This window comes from Saccopteryx bilineata, chromosome 12 (genome assembly GCF_036850765.1).
Source record: "Saccopteryx bilineata isolate mSacBil1 chromosome 12, mSacBil1_pri_phased_curated, whole genome shotgun sequence".
NCBI lineage: Eukaryota > Metazoa > Chordata > Mammalia > Chiroptera > Emballonuridae > Saccopteryx > Saccopteryx bilineata.
Genome location: NC_089501.1, coordinates 58,895,764 through 58,913,671, shown reverse-complemented (window position 1 = coordinate 58,913,671; position 17,908 = coordinate 58,895,764). Strand labels below are relative to the sequence as shown.

The window sequence follows — 17,908 nt, the reverse complement described above, 5'->3', positions numbered from 1 at the left end:
GGCGCAACTTCCGGCTTCCGGCCGGGCAGCCATCTCGCCGTGAGACAGCAGCAGCAGCAGCGGTGCCGGGATGCTGTCCTCCGCAGTCGTGTCCTGGGGCCCCGGCCGAGACCTGGCGATGGAGCCGCACCGCGCCGGCCCCGCGCAGCTGCGCTTCTCGCCCTACGTCTTCAACGGCGGGTGAGGCCCCACCGCGCTCCGCGCCGGCCCCGCACCCGCCCTCTGTCGCGGCCAGCCCCGTCTCCGCGCGCCGCTCTGTCGGCCTCGGTCTCGCGGCGTCGCCCTACGGGCAGGTCGCCGGGCCTCAGGGTGGACGACAGGGGGTCGGTGAGGCCCGGCCTCCGCTGCAGGAACGCTGCCCCGAGGGCCCCGCCGCAGCCGGGGCGGGGTTAGCGGCGGGAGTCAAGGGAGGAGCATGGCCGCGTTGCTGGGCGCAGTGTGTCTGTAGCCACACGGGCTGACCACACCACCTAGTCGCTTTATGTTATTTTAGGGGGGAAATGGGGTTACTTGGCCAGGTTTGGTTTCATAGATAAGGGCTTGTTCTGGGGGGCGGTTAGCTTAAGTTCAGGGGAAAGAATACTCAGAAGGGGGACTTTTAAAATGTTATTCTTGTATGTTACATTCAAGTTGTCCTTTATTATTATTATTAAGTGCCAGCTTTATCTTAAGTGGTACTTTTCCTTGATCGAAAGCATTAGGGTTGTAGGAAGGTGCTCTGCCCAGGGCCCGCGGCCGCGGGAAGGTGAGGCGGCAGTTACAGCGTGCGGGCCCCACTGGACGTGCAGCGTCCGCGCCGTTCTCGGGCGCCAGCGGCGTGACCGGGCTGTGTCGTCAGCCTCGTGCATCCGGCCGGGAGGAGAGTGGAAGGTGTCATTCTAGCCTTGTCTCTGCCACTCAGTGGCAAGGTGGCTTTTGGGCACCTCTCCACTTTTTTTTTTTTTTTTTGCATTTTTCCGAAGCTGGAAACGGGGAGAAACAATCAGACAGACTCCCGCGTGCGCCCGACCGGGATCCACCCGGCACGCCCACCAGAGGCGATGCTCTACCCACCAGGGGGCGATGCTCTGCCCCTCAGGGCGTCGCTCTGCCGCAACCAGAGCCACTCTAGCGCCTGGGGCAGAGGCCACAGATCCATCCCCAGCCACCGGGCCATCTTTGCTCCAATGGAGCCCTGGCTGCGGGAGGGGAAGAGAGAGACAGAGAGGAAAGGGGGAGAGGGTGGAGAAGCAAATGGGCGCTTCTCCTGTGTGCCCTGGCCGGGAATCGAACCCGGGTCCCCCGCACGCCAGGCCGACGCAAAAACCAGCCAGGGCCCTCTCCACTTTTTGAACACAAATGCCCTTCCTCGGATCCTCAGAGTTTGAGGGGTAGCATCAACCAAGCATTTTGTAAATTGCAAGTAGTTATCTTTTTTAATCCTCATGATGCCTGAGTGGGAGATGCTGTCAGCCCCGCTTTTACATTGTACCTGGGGCTCCAGTCACTGTGGCTGTTAAGTTGAGCTGGGACTTGAATCCATAGCTCTGGTGCCACTGTGTTTTGTGCTTTTACTCTTTTACGTTTAACACTTTCTGTGACAACTAATGAAGTAATTATGCCGTAAGGTGGCTTATTAGACCTGTTTCATAAGGTAGTTGTGAATTCTTTTTAGTAAGACCGTTCAAGGTGTTGGTACTCATTACTCACTTTTTTAAAATAAATTTTTATTAATTTTAATGGAGTGATATCAGTAAATCAGGGTACATATGTTCAAAGAAAACATGTTCAGGTTATCTTGTCATTCAATTATGTTGCATACCCATCACCCAAAGTCAGATTGTCCTCAGTCACCTTCTATCTAGTTTTCTTTGTGCCCCTTCCCTCCTCCTTCCCCTCTCCCTCCCTCTCCTCCCCACCCTCCCAACCACCACACTCTTGTCCATTTCTTACTCACTTTTTAACCCCTTATAATTTAAACTGTGGCTGCCCTAAAAGTTAGTCTCTTATGACATTTTGATTAAGTTGTTACCTTTTCTGTCTTTGTTCTTTTTCTGTTGCATTTATTGCTGCTGGCTCTTGGGCAGCCTTTGCTTCTACAAAATAAGGATTATCTCTATAACTTTTTCTACTTTAACTTTGTTTGTTTTGCTGCCTGGGAGAGGGAGAGGGAGAGAGACAGGGACAGACAGGAAGTAAAAGAGATGAGAAGCATCAACTCGTAGTTGTGGCATTTCAGTTGCTCATGGATTGCTTTCTCATACGTGCCTAACCTGGGGCGGGGGGGGGGGTTGTTCGAGGCGCGCTAGTGACCCCTTGCTCAAACCAGACACTTTGGGCTCAAGCCAGTATTCTTGGTGTTTCGAACCTGGATCCAGCATCCTGGGCCAACGCTCTACCCACTACACCAGTGGTCCCAACCCCCGGGGCCACAGACCGGTAGCGGTCTGCAGAGAAAGAATAAATAACTTACATTATTTCCATTTTATTTATATTTAAGTCTGAACGATGTTTTATTTTTTAAAAATGACCAGATTCTTGCCTGACTGGGCGGTGGCGCAGCGGAGAGAGCGTCAAACTGGGATGCGGAAGACCCAGATTCGAGACCTCGAGGTCGCCAGCTTGAGCGAGGGCTCATCTGGTTTGAACAAAAAGCTCACCAGCTTGAGCCCAAGGTTGCTGGCTTGAGGAAGGGGTTACTCAGTCTGTTGAAGGCCCGCGGTCAAGGCACGTATGAGAAGGCAATCAATGAACAATTAAGGTGTTGCAATGCCCAACGAAAAACTAACGATTGATGCTTCTCATCTCTCCGTTTCTGTCTGTGTCTATCTCTCTCTCTGACTCTCTCTGTGTCTCTGTAAAAATAAATAAATAAATAAATAAATAAAATTCTCTCCTTTAAAAAAAAAAAGACCAGATTCCCTCTGTAACATTCGTCTAAGAATCCCTCTTGACGCTTGTCTCGGTCACGTGATACATTTATCCGTCCCACCCTAAAGGCTGGTCAGTGAAAATATTTTCTGAAATTAAACCGGTCCGTGACCCAAAAAAGGTTGGGGACCACTGCACTACACCACCACCTGGTCAGGATATTTTAACTCTTTAAAAACATTTTTTTCCATTGATTTCAGGCAGAGATGGGGAGAAGAGGGAAGAGGAAGAGAGCAAGATGAACACATTCCACTTAGTTGGGCACTCAGTTGATTCTCATATACATGTGCCTTAACTGGGATCAGACCCACGATGGCGCCTGGACAGTGCTCTATCCACTGAACTGCCTGGCCACGGCCACCTACTTTACCTCTTAAAATATGGTTAAACGCATAACTGCCTCTGTTTGTCACTCAGCACTGTCACAGGTCTCATTTATGTGCGGATAATTCCCAGATTTGTTTTTCCAATTTCACTCTCATGAGTACCTCGTTTTCTGCTTCTTAAGTAAAACATCTCTACCTGTGTGTTCTGCTCTCACCATGACTGAAGGTATTAGAACAAAAAGCAAGATAATGGTCCCTCGGTCACCTCTCCTTTGCACTCCTTGTAATTAGGAAGCATGCTGCTTCTCCAAGTATAAAGTCTTGGGTGTCAGAGTGGCTCTTCTAGCTTCTAACACATTTTGGTAGTTACGAAAACTTGGACAGTTTGTGTTTGTTATTTGGACTTACCCATTTCTTCCTCTTCACCCCACTACCCTCCTACTGCATTAGTCTTATTGAAAGTGTCTCCACCCCATATCACATGCGTGACTGTCAAAGTAGCCTTCTTAAGACTCTACCTTGCAAAAAGAACCTTTGTCGTTTCTCACTAAAATGCTAAAATCTTTAGCTCGGCATTTGGGATTATTTTCCAGTTGGACGCATACCCATCACTAAGCTTTATGTCCCTGCACTTGCTTACACATAAAGGGACGCCTGAATAAGTTGGTTGAATGTTTATTTGAACTGTTACCCATTTCCTTTTGCTCACCGTCTGTATTACCTGGGATTCCACCCCTTAGTGCTCTGCGCTTTAGTGCTCCTCTCTCAGTAAGAGCCGCGGCTAAAGTGTTCTGAGTGCTTATGTTCTGATTACTTTATGTGAGTGCTGTCATTTAACTCTCATGGTCACCCTGTAACTCAAATACTTATTTTCATCCACTTGAACTTAGATAATTTATATCAGCCCACAGAGCCACGAACATGGCAAGACCAGGTCTCAGGGAACTGCAGAGCCCCGGTGGATGCTCAGTGATCACTGTGCTGCCTCCCACCTGTATGATCACACCTAACTGGAGGACCAGGGCTGTTCTGGGCACCAGTCTGAGGGCTTTACAGTCATTAACTCATGCAATCCTGTAGCAACACCCTAAGAAGCAGTCACTGTTGTGACTCTGGTCTGTGTATGAAGACACTGAGGCCTTGAGAAGTTAGACTGCTTACCCACAGCCCACTGCCAAGTGGGAGAGTCGGATGTAGAACCCAGACAGCCTTCTTTCAGAGCTCATACTCGGCCTCGTCTGTAAACTGCCATCACAGATGATACAGCCACAAAGCAAACAGTCTGTTCTTAGTTCGTTTTTTTTCAACAGGTGTTTGGGTGTCTCCCTAGTGTGAGAAATGCAACACCCTAGCCCTCTCTTCTCTGAGCGCAGGGAACTGGTGTGCTGCCAGTGTTGGCCCCTGACCCCGTGGGCATGGCCCTAGCCCTCTCTTCTCTGAGCGCAGGGAACTGGTGCGCTGCCAGTGTTGGCCCCTGACCCGTGGGCACGGCCGTGGCCTTTGGCAATTATGTAGTACTGCTACCTTACACAAAGTACTTATTTCATTTCTGTGATGATGATGATAATTCTGTGGCTCTTCTGGGACCTCCTGTGAGGGAGACCCCTTGCTGTGATGTATGCTTGTGCTTTTAGGGAGCTCTTGATGTTTTCCTAGATGACGTGCAGCCATGGGTCCTTTCCCTAATCTCTTCTTCTGTCTGTCCTGCCCTTGCTCGCACTAGTGATTCCGTCCCAGTGTGGGCACATGTGTTACTACGCTTCACTGTGGTCACAGGTGATGCTTCATTTTTTACAAGTTGAAGGTTTGTGGCAACCTTGCGTGGAGCAAGTCTCTGGGTGCCATTTTCCCAGCAGGATCAGGAGGTGGTTAGCGTTTTTTAGCAATAACATTTTAAATTTAAGTAAGGTATGTACATTTAAAAAATATGTAACAGTATTGCACACTCACTGTAGTGTAGTACAAATATAACCTAGTGACTACAGGAAACCAGAACCTGGTGTGACTGGTTCTCTCGTGTTTATCCATCGCGGGTTCGGAGACCGGCAGCCACTCTCCTGCTGGGTCACTCCTGTTTGCCACCTGGAAGAACCCATAACTCCTTTGTCCTCTTTCTTCCCTTCAGCACTGTATTGGCAATTGCTGGAGAAGATTTTTCAATTGTTGCTTCTGATACTCGATTGAGTGAAGGGTTTTCTGTTCACACCCGGGACAGCCCCAAATGTTACAAATTGTAAGTAAAATTCTAAGGACACATTTCCCAGTGCATTCTGAAAATTTAATGCTGAAAGAGATTTAACTTCTAAACAGTGCATTTCATGAATTGTTAGATTGCTTGTTTGGAGCTAACTTGCATTATTTTTTAGGAAACAATTTTCTAAATTAGCATTTCCTATTAATTCAATATGCAGTGTTCATGATATTTGCCATATCGGGGTACCAACAGTGTTATTGATAACATAAGTACTTTTACTTCAACATCTTGTCATGAAAAATTTCAAATACACAGTAAAAGTAACTCCCCAAGAAACTCCCCATTCTGTTGATGTACCTGGCTATTTAGGAAAAGCATCTTGAAGCCCCAAGATTTCACCTACCCTGTTATCAACTCTCTTGGTGTTAAAGGAAGATCGGAGATCTTTCTCTTGGTGCAGAGAGGATAACCAATTGTCCTATTACCATTCAATGAATAATGGTAATAGGAGTTTTAAATTTAAATTTAAAATTGCCCGACACATGTTGTACTTTACTGTCTAACCAACCAGGTCTCCTGAAATGTGCTTTTCACAGAACAGACAAGACAGTCATTGGATGCAGTGGTTTCCATGGCGACTGTCTTACCCTGACAAAGATTATTGAAGCAAGACTAAAGGTAGGTGCGAGTGTTTTGTGTGTCTTCACTATTGAACATCAGTAACTGTGGACTCTTCAGCACACAGCACCAGGCTGGTGGGAGGGACTCCCCGTATTGCTGCCTCAGTGGAGTGCAGATGGGCAGCAACGGCAGGTTCCATAGAGAGCGGTCTCTACCTTTGTTGAGGTGGCAGGGATGGGGTTCTTCTGAAGGTTCTCTTCCCTGGGAAACAAAACAGATCAGTTTCTTTGGAGAAGACAAGCTTTTCGACAGGAACGTGGTCTGGAATCCTGTTGTCTGATATGCTCCCCCCTTACAGACAGACAGGACACGTGGACAGAAATAGAAGGGAGCAAGCCAGTAGTTGCGAGAGAGGCACGACCTAAGACATTATCACCTCCCACTGTCACAGTCTTTAGTTACCAGGCAGGAGGTGAGGCAGGAGAGAGGCCGGGCAGTATTCGGGAGAAGTGAGAGAAGGAGACAGACCAGTGGTGTGCACAGGGTCTGACACCTGTCACTGCCTGAGGCAGGAAGAGCTGCAGTACTACCCTTGATGAGGCAAGGGCCGGCTGCACTTGGTCGTATGCTGTGTGCAGTCAGTGTGTTTGCTTCTAGTAGTTTCCAGAATAGGACAGGAGCCTTTGGACTGTGTTATATGGATTTTACCTGTTAACAATAACCAATAAATATACACTTGCCTGGGGGGAGGGGCAGGATTCCTAGTCACTGTTGTCACTTCAGTAATTCCAATTTAAAAATGTACTTATGGCCCTGGACAGTTGGCCCAGTGGATAGAGCGTCAGCCTAGCATGTGAACATCCTGGGTTCAATCCCTGGTCAGGGCACACATGAAAAGCGACCATCTGCTTCTCTTCCCCTCCCTCTCCCCCTTCTTTCTGTCTTCCCTTCTCACAGCCAGTGGCTCAATTGGTTGAGCGTTGGCCTCAGGCACTGAGGATAGCTTGGTTAATCTGAGCATCGGCCCCAGACAGGGGTTGCAGGGTGGATCCAGTCGGGGCTTATGCGAGAGTCTATCTCACTATCTCCCCTCCTTTCACTTAAAAAAAATTTGCTTTTACATTGAAAACTTCAGTGAACTTATATTTATTAACATATGCATAAGGTTTCTAATGCATATTTTATAAATGCAACTTAGAGGACAAAAATACATTTAACAGGGAGAGCTATTTTGTTAAGTCAAACAAGAATCAGTGAGTTTAGCTGAGTACACTCCTTCCTAAAGGTTTTCTTTGATACATTATTATATAGATGGTTTTGGGGGTTTTTTGGTGAGAGAGAGAGAGTGGGAAAGAGGAAGGCAGACAAAGGGTGAGAAGCGTCAACTTGCAGTTGCTTTTACTTTGGTTGTGCGTTGCTTGCTGCTTGTATGTGCCTTGACTGGGGCTGAGCCAGCGACCCCTTGTTCAAGCCAGCGACCTTGGGTTCTAGTTGGAGAGCTTTGGGATCGTGTGATTCCCCTGCTCACGCCAGGGACCCCATGGTTACGAGCCCACACGCAGAGCCAGGGACCTCAGGGGTTTGAACCAGGAATCCCAGCGCCTAGGTCGATGCTTTATCCACTGTGCCACCACCACCAGTCTGGCGGTGCTTAGTTTTAAAATGAAATGAAATTTAAAACTTTTTAAATGAATTTCATGTTGGAAAATTTTTTCTAGACAGCAATTTATTACTCATAGCTCATTTCTAATGTTTTTTTCAGTATTTTGTTACTATGATTTTACATTATTTCTCAGGTTTCTCCTTAGAGATGTTTGCCATGTAGCTGACAAGTTGGGGGACTTAAATTAATTTTTGTTTGCTATTTTTGTAGGATTTCTCAGTCTATTAGATAAGTTGGGATTCCCAAGGGTGAAGTAAATGTAGGATTGGAAATCACTGAATAAGATCCTGTTTTGGAGACGGCTCCACTGCAGATGCTTTAAGGAGCAAGACCACCACTGTGTGGAGTCTACAGCGTGAGCGTGTGGCCCTCTTCTCTGTCAAAGAAACCGCTGGGCAGGAGGGACCTGCACCTGGCTGATCGGGGGTCGGCACACACTGTAACGGCCCCAGTAGTAAATATCTTCAGCGCATGGGTCACTTGTTTGTGGCAGCTGTTCAGCTCTGCTGCTGAAATGCAGAAGCAGATGTAGACAGTGTGTGCCGCCTGAAAGGGACTCCCAGTAAAACTTTATTTACAGACGCAAGGGGTGGCCTGTGGCTACGTTTTGCTGATTCTGGTCTTTCTGTGGAGGGCAGAGCTGGTGTCCCCTCTGCCCCATTAGTGTGCATTTGCTCCAGAGCTAAGGATGACATGGAAAATAGGGCAAACCAGACACGAGTGCAGACTCGTCCTTCTTTCACCCGAAGTTCTTACAGCCCCAGAGTGAAAGGGAATAACGGACTCCTATTTTATCCTAGTAACTGTGTGTTTTCTGATCATGGAAGAGACAGGCACCCTTTCTCTCACAGAGATGTGCGTTTGTTCTCTTCACCTTGTTCACTGTTCTGCTCTGTCACGTCCTGCCCCACATGCCCTGTGTCTGTGCTGAAAACCGCAGATGTACAAGCATTCCAACAACAAGGCCATGACCACGGGGGCCATCGCCGCGATGCTGTCCACCATCCTCTACTCTCGGCGCTTCTTCCCCTACTACGTGTACAACATCATCGGCGGGCTCGACGAGGAAGGTACAGCTCCTTCTCTGGAAGGGAGGGGCTGGCATTTCCGAGATACAGCAGGCGGTGTGTTAGAGCTCCAGTCGTGACTGCGGAGCAATTTACTATTTTCTGAAGATTTTAAATGAGTTCAGAAGTAGATAGTGGGGTTTTTTGGTTTTTTGTTTTGTTTTGAATTTAGTGAGAAGGGAAAGGCAGAGACAGACTCCCGCACCCACCGCAACTGGGATCCACCCGGCAAGTCCACCAGGGGGCGGTGCTCCACTGCAACTGGAGCCACTTTTTAACACCTGAGGTGGAGGCCATGGAGCCATCCTCAGCGCTTGAGGCCAACTCCCTCGTATTGAGCCATGGCTACAGGATGGAAGGAGAGGGAAAGAGAGAGAGAAACAGAAACAGAAGCAAGAGGGGAGGGGTGGAGAGGCAGATGGGCGCTTCTCCTGTGTGCCCTGACCCTGACCGGGAATCGAATCTGGGACATCCACCTGCTGGGTCGGGTCGACGCTTTACCACTGAGCAAACTGGCCAGGGCCTTTGGCATTACCTTAGTGAGCAAAAGTACTTTATAGTCAAGGTTCATGTCAGCCCTGGCCGATCGAGTAGCTCAGCTGGTTAGAGTGTCAACATTATACACCAGGTTGCAGGTTCAGTCCCTGGTCAGGACACGTGCAGGAATCAACCCATGAATGTATAAATGAGTGGAACAACAAATCAGTGTCTCTGTTTCCCTCTTACTCCCCCCTCCCTCCTTCTCCCCCTCTCCCTTCCTCTTTCCCTCTCTCCCTTCCTCTTTGAATTCAATTTAAAAAAATAAGGGTTCATGTCTCCTGTGCTGATGTTACAGTGTCTCCTGCCCTTTCTAAGGGGTGTTTGAAGTTCTGCTCTTGGATATGCCCTGCTCGATTTCCTCACAGCTCCAGGGTGTCATTTTCTGAGATTTGCCCTTGGGTAACACTTTGGGCCTCATTTTATTTCTGGCCTGTTGGCCTCACAAGAGACACTGGTGTTCTTTTGGGGTTCTCCTGCAAGTCCCTTTGTGTGGAAGTTAGTGAACTGCCACTGTGATCTCATTTCTTGTCCAAACTTGCTTCTAGCAAAATTCGTCCCCCTGGCTCTATTAGGTGACCTCAGATGCTGTGTTCTCGGCGGGAACTTTTCACAGGCCCACAGTGGAGAAAGTGACTGGCTAATGGCAACAGTTGCACATCCATAGTGAACTTGTCCTCATCTCCCCTCTCCCAGAGTGACTGCTGGAGCGTTCACTTCTGGTAGATTAAGTTTAAAAATCAGTTCTATCACTGTAAGTCACACCTTGTGAATGATCCATCATTTCTCATGTGAACACAGCTGGTTTGAACTGGTCACGGTGACCCAGGCTTTGTCGTGCACTCAGACCGTGGGGGAGCACGTGAGCGCTCCTTCATTCTCGCCTCGGGGGTCAGTTTGCTGTCTGTCTCCCGTGCTTGTCTGTGTGCTTGCACAAGTGTGTGTGTGGTTTCCTTACACTTCTACAGGAAATTGCCTGTGCCGTATGTATTCCAGAGTTCTCACGTTCTCCTCGGATGTGTCCCCAGTCCTGTCTTCCCCTTTGTGGGCTGTCCACACAGTTAGGACATCCTTTTCTCTGTCATGTGTGGACAGCCTCTTCTGCTCAGGGCTCTGAGGCCGCCTTTCAGCTGTGCTCTCCTGAAACACGCTTGGTCACACTGCCGTGTGCACAGCAGGCTTCAGGAGGGTGCAGTTCTGGTTCCGTACCAACTGCAGTAAATGAGCGTCACAGAAAGAACCACTCTGTCTTCTTGCTGGTGGAGGACCTTGCCTCCTGACTGAACAGATGCAGCTCCTGGGAGGTGCAGTAACAAAGTCCTCCTGTTCTGCACGTGAGGTCCTTCTGGGTGAGAGGGACGGACCGCATCGTGACAGGTCCCGCACCGATGGCTCTTCGGGCCAGCACTCTGCTCTGTGCCTCCGGAGAGCCATCTGGGTCCAGTTCTGCGCGGCCACGCGAGGGGGGAGGTTTGGGCGCAGCTGTCCTTCCTAAGGAGGCAGTGCTTCCTAACTGGTTTGGAGCAAGTGCTCACGTTTTACACAAAGTGAACATTTTGTCTGGCGTCTGTGTTTTCCTGAAATATCTCCTTTATTTTGTTTCTCACGGTGCTGAATGTGCTCACTGTGGTTTAAAGGTGCACAGGAAGTCACCATGTGACTGCTCAAATCTAGCACCAGGGACACTCAAGTCTGCACTCGAAGTACACTGCCATTGAGTAGGGATGTTTAGGAGGAATTTGGTGCAGAACTTAGAGCAGGACGTCTGACCGTTAACCCTTGTGCCTGTGAGACCACAGGCATGCTGGGAGTCCCAGGGCGGAGACTGGTGACTTCAGCATGGAGAGACTAGACTGCAGTTTGCTGGCAGACCCCATGTGGAGATGAGTCGCAGGGGCTCTGAAAGGAGGGCAGGGCAGACAGCTGGGTGCCACAGTTCCACACTGACCGTGGGGAGGGCAGGGCAGAAAGCTGGGTGCCACAGCTCCACACTGACCGTGGGGAGGGCAGGGCAGAAAGCTGGGTGCCACAGCTCCACACTGACCGTGGGGAGGGCAGGGCAGACAGCTGGGTGCCACAGTTCCACACTGACCGTGGGGAGGGCAGGGCAGACAGCTGGGTGCCACAGTTCCACACTGACCGTGGGGAGGGCAGGGCAGGGCAGACAGCTGGGTGCCACAGTTCCACACTGACCGTGGGGAGGGCAGGGCAGACAGCTGGGTGCCACAGTTCCACACTGACCGTGGGGAGGGCAGGGCAGACAGCTGGGTGCCACAGTTCCACACTGACCGTGGGGAGGGCAGGGCAGACAGCTGGGTGCCACAGTTCCACACTGACCGTGGGGAGGGCAGGGCAGACAGCTGGGTGCCACAGTTCCACACTGACCGTGGGGAGGGCAGGGCAGACAGCTGGGTGCCACAGTTCCACACTGACCGTGGGGAGGGCAGGGCAGACAGCTGGGTGCCACAGCTCCACACTGACTGTGGGGAGGGCAGGGCAGACAGCTGGGTGCCACAGCTCCACACTGACCGTGGGGAGGGCAGGGCAGACAGCTGGGTGCCACAGTTCCACACTGACCGTGGGGAGGGCAGGGCAGACAGCTGGGTGCCACAGCTCCACACTGACCGTGCTCCACCTGAGGTCGGCTGACATTGTAGCCAAGTCAGTAGTCCTTTCAATGTCACACTTTGGGTTATATTTACTGTGATTTGGGATTGGGGTCAGGATGCAGCCTCATGGAGACGCTCCTTCTTTCAGGGAAGGGGGCCGTGTACAGCTTTGACCCGGTGGGATCCTACCAGAGAGACTCCTTCAAGGCCGGAGGTTCCGCCAGTGCCATGCTGCAGCCCCTGCTGGACAACCAGGTACTGACACTGCTTCCGGTTGGTGACTCCGGCCGTGCTCTCCGAGCCTCCCCTTCCCTGCTGGCTGAGGGGATGGGACATCCAGGCTGCCCCATGAGTCCCTCACCATGGGCCTTGGCTGGTTCGCCTGCCTGTGCAGACCCTCTGGTCTCTGCTGCTGGCTCTGCCGCGAGCGCTCACCCACCCCACGCCACGCCACGCCTGCGTTCTTGCGACTTGCAGTCTCTGGTGTTGACTGAGGTTTTCGGTTCTCTTGCTGTCTTCACTCCAGTTTCAGGAAAACCATTTCTGAGTCACCTTGTTTTGTACCCTATCCACCCCCTCCCCTTGCTGCGGGCTACATGCAGACCTCGTGCCTGTGTCCCTGAGTCCCACCGTTGTGCCTCCAGGCTCCTCTCTTGGTTTTTCTCCTCCCGTCCGCCCCCACTGCACAGGCCCTGTGCCCATCCTGGCTCCGTGCCTCGGGCGTGCCACAGCCTTGCTCCTTCACGCCTCTGCCCTCAGAGTGCCTGGCTCAGTGTGCTGTCTCTAGGGGGCTGGTTGTGGCTGCCTGGCCGTCCGGGCCCCTCTCCCCAGTGCCCACATGTCCTGAGGCCGTGCTCGCCCACCAGTCCCACCTCTCAGGGCACGTGCCTCTCAGGAGCCAGGGCTTTGTCTCTGGGACCCGCACTGAGGGACTCTGAGCTGTGTGGTGTGTTCATTGTGCTTCTCAGCTACGTGCGGGCGTGGGGGGGGGGGGCTGGGCCCTCCGTTGCACGGTCACAGGACAGTCACCCTCGCTTCCTGTCCGCCAGGTTGGCTTTAAGAACATGCAGAATGTGGAGCACGTCCCCCTGTCTCTGGACAGAGCCATGCGGCTTGTGAAAGACGTCTTCATCTCTGCTGCCGAGAGGGATGTGTACACCGGGGACGCGCTCAGGATCTGCATTGTGACCCGAGAGGGCATCCGGGAGGAGACTGTCCCCCTGCGGAGGGACTGAGAGCTGGCGGCCCCTGACCTGCTCATTAAAGATGAACCCTGAGTGCTCGTCTGTTATCCCTTCTTTTTCTTTCTTTCTCTCCTTCCCCTGCTTTTCTGTCTTCCACAGCTATTTTTGTTTTTTAAGGTTGGAAAACCAAACAGGTCCTGTCAGTTTTTCCTTATATTTACAAGCAAGAAATTGACCTGGAAAGTTGACACAGATCCGTGCTGATGAGCAGCCTATCTTATGAGGAGGCACTCACACCGCCGATGTAACCTCGAATCTGTCTTGGTTTTATTCAGACATTAACGGATGTAAATAATATACCTTAAGATCTCTCATTCTTGGCATTGTTAGCTAGTAATCTGGAATGGCTGTTTTCAAATCACCAAAATACACTTGATCTTAGCCAAAAGGCCGAGAAGCGATCAAATCACCAAAATAGAAGAAATTATAAAATAACCCTTTACATGACCTTTTGCCAGAATTCTGGGGTACTTTTTCTAAACAGTCTAGGAATGTTAAAACAGAGAACTGAATTTTGATACAGCTAAGGCAATTTTTGTTTTAGAACTATTAGATACATTTTAGCTCCATTACACATGATGTGGGACTAGTTTTCTTGGTGTTGAGCAAGTCAAATTATACCACATAACCTAGTGGGTAGGATTGACTTTGTGGCCTAACAGATTTTACAGCTGACCTCACTAAGGATTAATTGGAATTATTAAAGCCCCTGGTAGACCTGTATTTTAAAACTTGTTCTACAAAAATATGCTAGAGCCTCAGTCACAGACACTAGGGACACAATGATAAGGTCTCACTAATGTTTCTCTTACAAGATCACCGTGAAACCTGCCGACTGTCCATAGTCATTGTATTCATCCTCATGGTGGTAGCTTTCTCTGACAAACAACCTGTAGGGTACAGACAGAACTGTGGCGAGGACTCAACTATGAGCTTCCACCTGCAAGCCTGAGGCCGAGAGCTGGGGTTGTAGGTTCTAGCTGGTGCGAAGGCCACGAGCCAGGACTGCTGCGGGGTCAGACCCTGTGTCTCAGGACCGGAGGGCACCGTGCCTGCTCAGATGCGCCCTCCACTGTTCCTTCGGGGTCTGAGCGGCGAGTGGGGCCAACCATGTTGGGGAGAGCAACCTACTTAACTCAGCTACTGATTGAAATGCTCATCTCATCTGAGACCCTCAGAGACCCAGAATCATTTAGCCAAATGTCTGGCCCCCTTGATCCACTCAGATTGACAAAAAAATTAACCATTGCAATTATATAAACTAGGAATATTTTACTTTAATGTTTCAAAGGATTTTTTTGTTGATTTTGGGATTCAGTTTTTCACTATGTGAAGTTATATCTATTTGCGTGTATCTACAATTTTCCATGAGGCCTTTACCTCTCAAAGTTCCTGGGGAAGCTCTCCAAATTCATGATCTCTTCCCAGCTTTAGCTACACATTATTATCATTGTGTGTGAGTGAGAGAGACAGACAGACCAACAGGGAAAGAGATGAGAAGCATCAACTCATACGTGCATCACTTTAGTTGTTCATTGACTGATTCTCATACATGTCTTTGCTGGGGGAGGGGTCCAGCCGAGCCAGTGACCCCTTGCTCAAGCCAACGACCATGGAGTCCTGTCTATGATCCCACGCTCAAGCTGGCGAGCTGGGGGTTTCAAACCTGGTTCCTCAGCAGCCCAGATCAATGCTGTATCCACTGTGCCACCACCGGTCAGGCTGCTACACAGTATTTAACCTAGTTTTCCTCCGGACCCTGAATGTGGTCTCCTTTGAGGGCCTGTCTGAAGGAGGCTGGAGTCATACCTCCTGGTGCTGGTGTGTGGATCGTTCTGGTGCCAACGCTGACTCCAGTAACTTGGGCAGATTTTCAAGATTATTTAACCACAATTCCTCACCTGAAAAAGGCATCCCTTGAGCACTTTGATAGATTTGAGGCACACTATGACACTTAGCCAGCCTTTTAAGATTCTGTTTAGAAAGCTGTCATGTGACTTCCTTCACAGGTCAGCTATGTTCCTGGTTCCTGCTAGTCACACAGAATGAAGGTGTTGAAATGATCTGATCACCTTAGAAATTGATGTAGACACAGCCTTCTCTTTGGAGGTGCTGGCCACGTTTATAGTCACACACTGAGGAATGCTGTGTAGATGTTTGTTCTTATCAACAGAAAATTCTTTTCAATTTTTATTTATTGATTTTAGCAAGGCAGGAAAGGAGAGAGAGAGACAGGAACATTGGTCTGCTCTCGTATGTGCCCTGACCAGGGATCAAACTGGCAACCTCCACTTTGGGCAATGCTTTAACCCACTGAGCTATCCGGCCAGGCCTGTAGAAATGTCTTCCTGTGTCTGCTGGTGTCACCAAGGCCGTGACCTGCAGCTACTACTCGGCCTCTGCATGTCCCGCTGTGATTTGTAGGCAGAGGAACCACCCATGAGACTTAATTTGCAGGCCTGCCTGAAAGGAATAATGACCGTTTAGGAGGAAAATGGTCACCAAATTTCCCAGCTGCTGGTCTCTCAAGTATTTTTTTGGCTCTGCTGTTGTCCTGGGGAGCAGCCACTGGCGTGCTTTCTGACTGGGATCTCCCATCCCCTCGACTGGTGTTGGGTCCCTATATTATGTAGAACACTTGTCATACACTAATCCCTGGGCCCACCCCACATACTGTCCTACTCTCGAGGCGAAGACATGAAAATCTCCACTTTAAAAAATGAAATACCCATGGCCAGGCCTGTGGTGGCGCAGTGGTAAAGCATTGACCTGGAATGCTGAGGTCGCTGGTTCGAAACCCTGGGCTTGCCCGGTCAAGGCACATATGGGAGTTGATGCTTTCTGCCCCTCCTCCCTTTCCTTCTCTCTCTCTCTCTCTAAAAATGAATAAATTAAAAAATAAAATCTAAAAAAAAAAAAAAATGAAATACCCAGACAACGCATACACAGTTGAAAACTCTTAGCTCCTCTGCACAAGGTTCAACCACAAACAGCCCCCGGGAAATGTGTGAGGGTGTAATTATAGGGCTCAAGTGCGCAGGTAAGAGGAGCTGATTAGAGGGTCTGTGTGGTGAGCCTGGTGTCTGCCCACACAGGGCCAGTTGCTGGACAGGTCAGTGTGATGGGGAACACTAGGACACAGACTAGTGGGCTGGGGCCATGCTGGTGGCACCACCCTCAGTACCTCCGGGCCAGCCACTTCGGTGGGGTTCCAGCTGGGGAAACACAAGACGGTTTGGAGCCGGAGGCACAGCCTTGCCGCCTCATCCGCCAGCCACTGAAACGTGGGAAGGAGCTTCCGCGGAGGAGGTGGTGGCGGTATCTGTGGACACTTCAGACTGTCCGGGGAGCCGGAAGGCCAGGAATGCTGGGGGTCCTGGAACCTCGTCCTTGGGTTCTGCTGCTTGGACTTCCCCACCAGGACAGCTCAGAAGCGTTTGTCTGCCGGCACCCTGGGGCGAATTTCCTGGGACGAGGAGGTTCGCAGTGGCTACGTCCTGTCTCTGTCCCGAAGGCACTTCTCCGGCATCTGCCTGAGATGCTCACCCTACTCTCAGTGGCTCCTTGGAGCTTGTCATCTTTGAAAAATACTCTATACTGGGAAAAATCTCCATTCCACAACCAAGGGGTGTGGATTGCTGCCCACAGAGCTGAGCTGGACGGTGCAGGTGGCTAGCATGGGATTTCTCTCTCTCTCTCTCTCTCTCTCTCTCTCTCTCTCTCTCTCACACACACACACACACACACACACACACACACACACACACACACACACACACACAACCTTTCCAGCTGCCCCACGACCCGGACGCTTTCTGTTCCCAGATGCTGCTGGGGAGCGCCCTGCGGGAAGCCTGCGCCATTGGAGGAACCGGCTAAGGTCCCTGGAAACCGACAGACTCCTGCGCGGCGGGGCCTGCGTGCCACTGTCCTGGAGGCCACCAGGTGGCAGTGTCGGCCCGCCCAGTCCGGCCGCGCAGCAGGGGGCCTAGTGTGCCCGGAATCTTGTCGGCCCAGGTCCCCAGTGTGTCTCCCGAGACAGCCCGCAGCCCAACCAGGGAGGAGGGACCCGTGCTGGCCTCCAGGTCGGCTCACGGGGCAGGCAGGGGGCAGGACGGGAGATGAACCCAGCAAACCGGGAGTCCTCTGCGCTGCAGGAAGTGAGCTGGAAAGCTGGTAGGGAATCCTTTACATGGAGGTCCCATCGGGTGGGGGTTGGGGGGCGAGAAGGCAGAGAAGAAAGGAGGTCCCAGGGCTCTGCAGAACTGAAATTCACACTCAGGATTCTACTGCCCCCTCTCTGATTTTTGTTTTCTGCTACCAGCAAGTCCCTTACTTTGTTGTACTTCAGTAATTCCTCTCAACTGAACCTTGATAGCCTGACACTCTAAGGACCTTGGTTGAGGGCTTCGTGTGGGTGCTGGTGAGAGACACCCTCAGAGTCGCAAAGCACAGTCTCTGAGTAACAGCTCTAGTGCCAGTGAGCCAGCTGCTTCCCCCCCCCCCCAGCCGCACCCCCAGAGGGTGCAAAAGAAGAGGCCCTTCTTGCATTTAACTGAATGCCTCTGGTTTAAGAGGAGTTGGCCTGGGCTATTTCCATTGGCCGCTGACAAGGACTAAATGGTTTTCCTCGTAGATCACAGGTAATTTTGCCCCTTTTTCTCTGCACAGTAAAAAATCAAGCAAGTCTAAGGCAGACCTGCGATAATTGGAGATAAAAGGAAACTCTGTAGTTAT

At 50.7% G+C, this 17,908-nt stretch overlaps 1 protein-coding gene across 1 annotated transcript; it reads left to right on the top strand.

The window, feature by feature from the left end:
* Positions 1-13,204, top strand: PSMB1 (proteasome 20S subunit beta 1). Its single transcript, XM_066248290.1, has 6 exons — positions 1-180; positions 5,362-5,469; positions 6,027-6,108; positions 8,655-8,784; positions 12,076-12,182; positions 12,977-13,204. Exons 1-6 carry the CDS (start codon positions 71-73, stop codon positions 13,160-13,162), a joined length of 723 nt encoding a protein of 240 aa, XP_066104387.1. The 5' UTR covers positions 1-70; the 3' UTR covers positions 13,163-13,204.
* The last annotated feature ends 4,704 nt before the right edge of the window (positions 13,205-17,908 follow it).

Excerpts from the sequence above, each read along its gene's own strand:
- PSMB1 (XM_066248290.1), top strand. The coding sequence starts at position 71 with ATGCTGTCCTCCGCAGTCGTGTCCTGGGGCCCCGGCCGAGACCTGGCG. Across the intron at positions 6,109-8,654 it reads TTATTGAAGCAAGACTAAAG|ATGTACAAGCATTCCAACAA; the intron begins GTAGGTGCGAGT and ends TGAAAACCGCAG. Across the intron at positions 8,785-12,075 it reads CGGCGGGCTCGACGAGGAAG|GGAAGGGGGCCGTGTACAGC; the intron begins GTACAGCTCCTT and ends TCCTTCTTTCAG.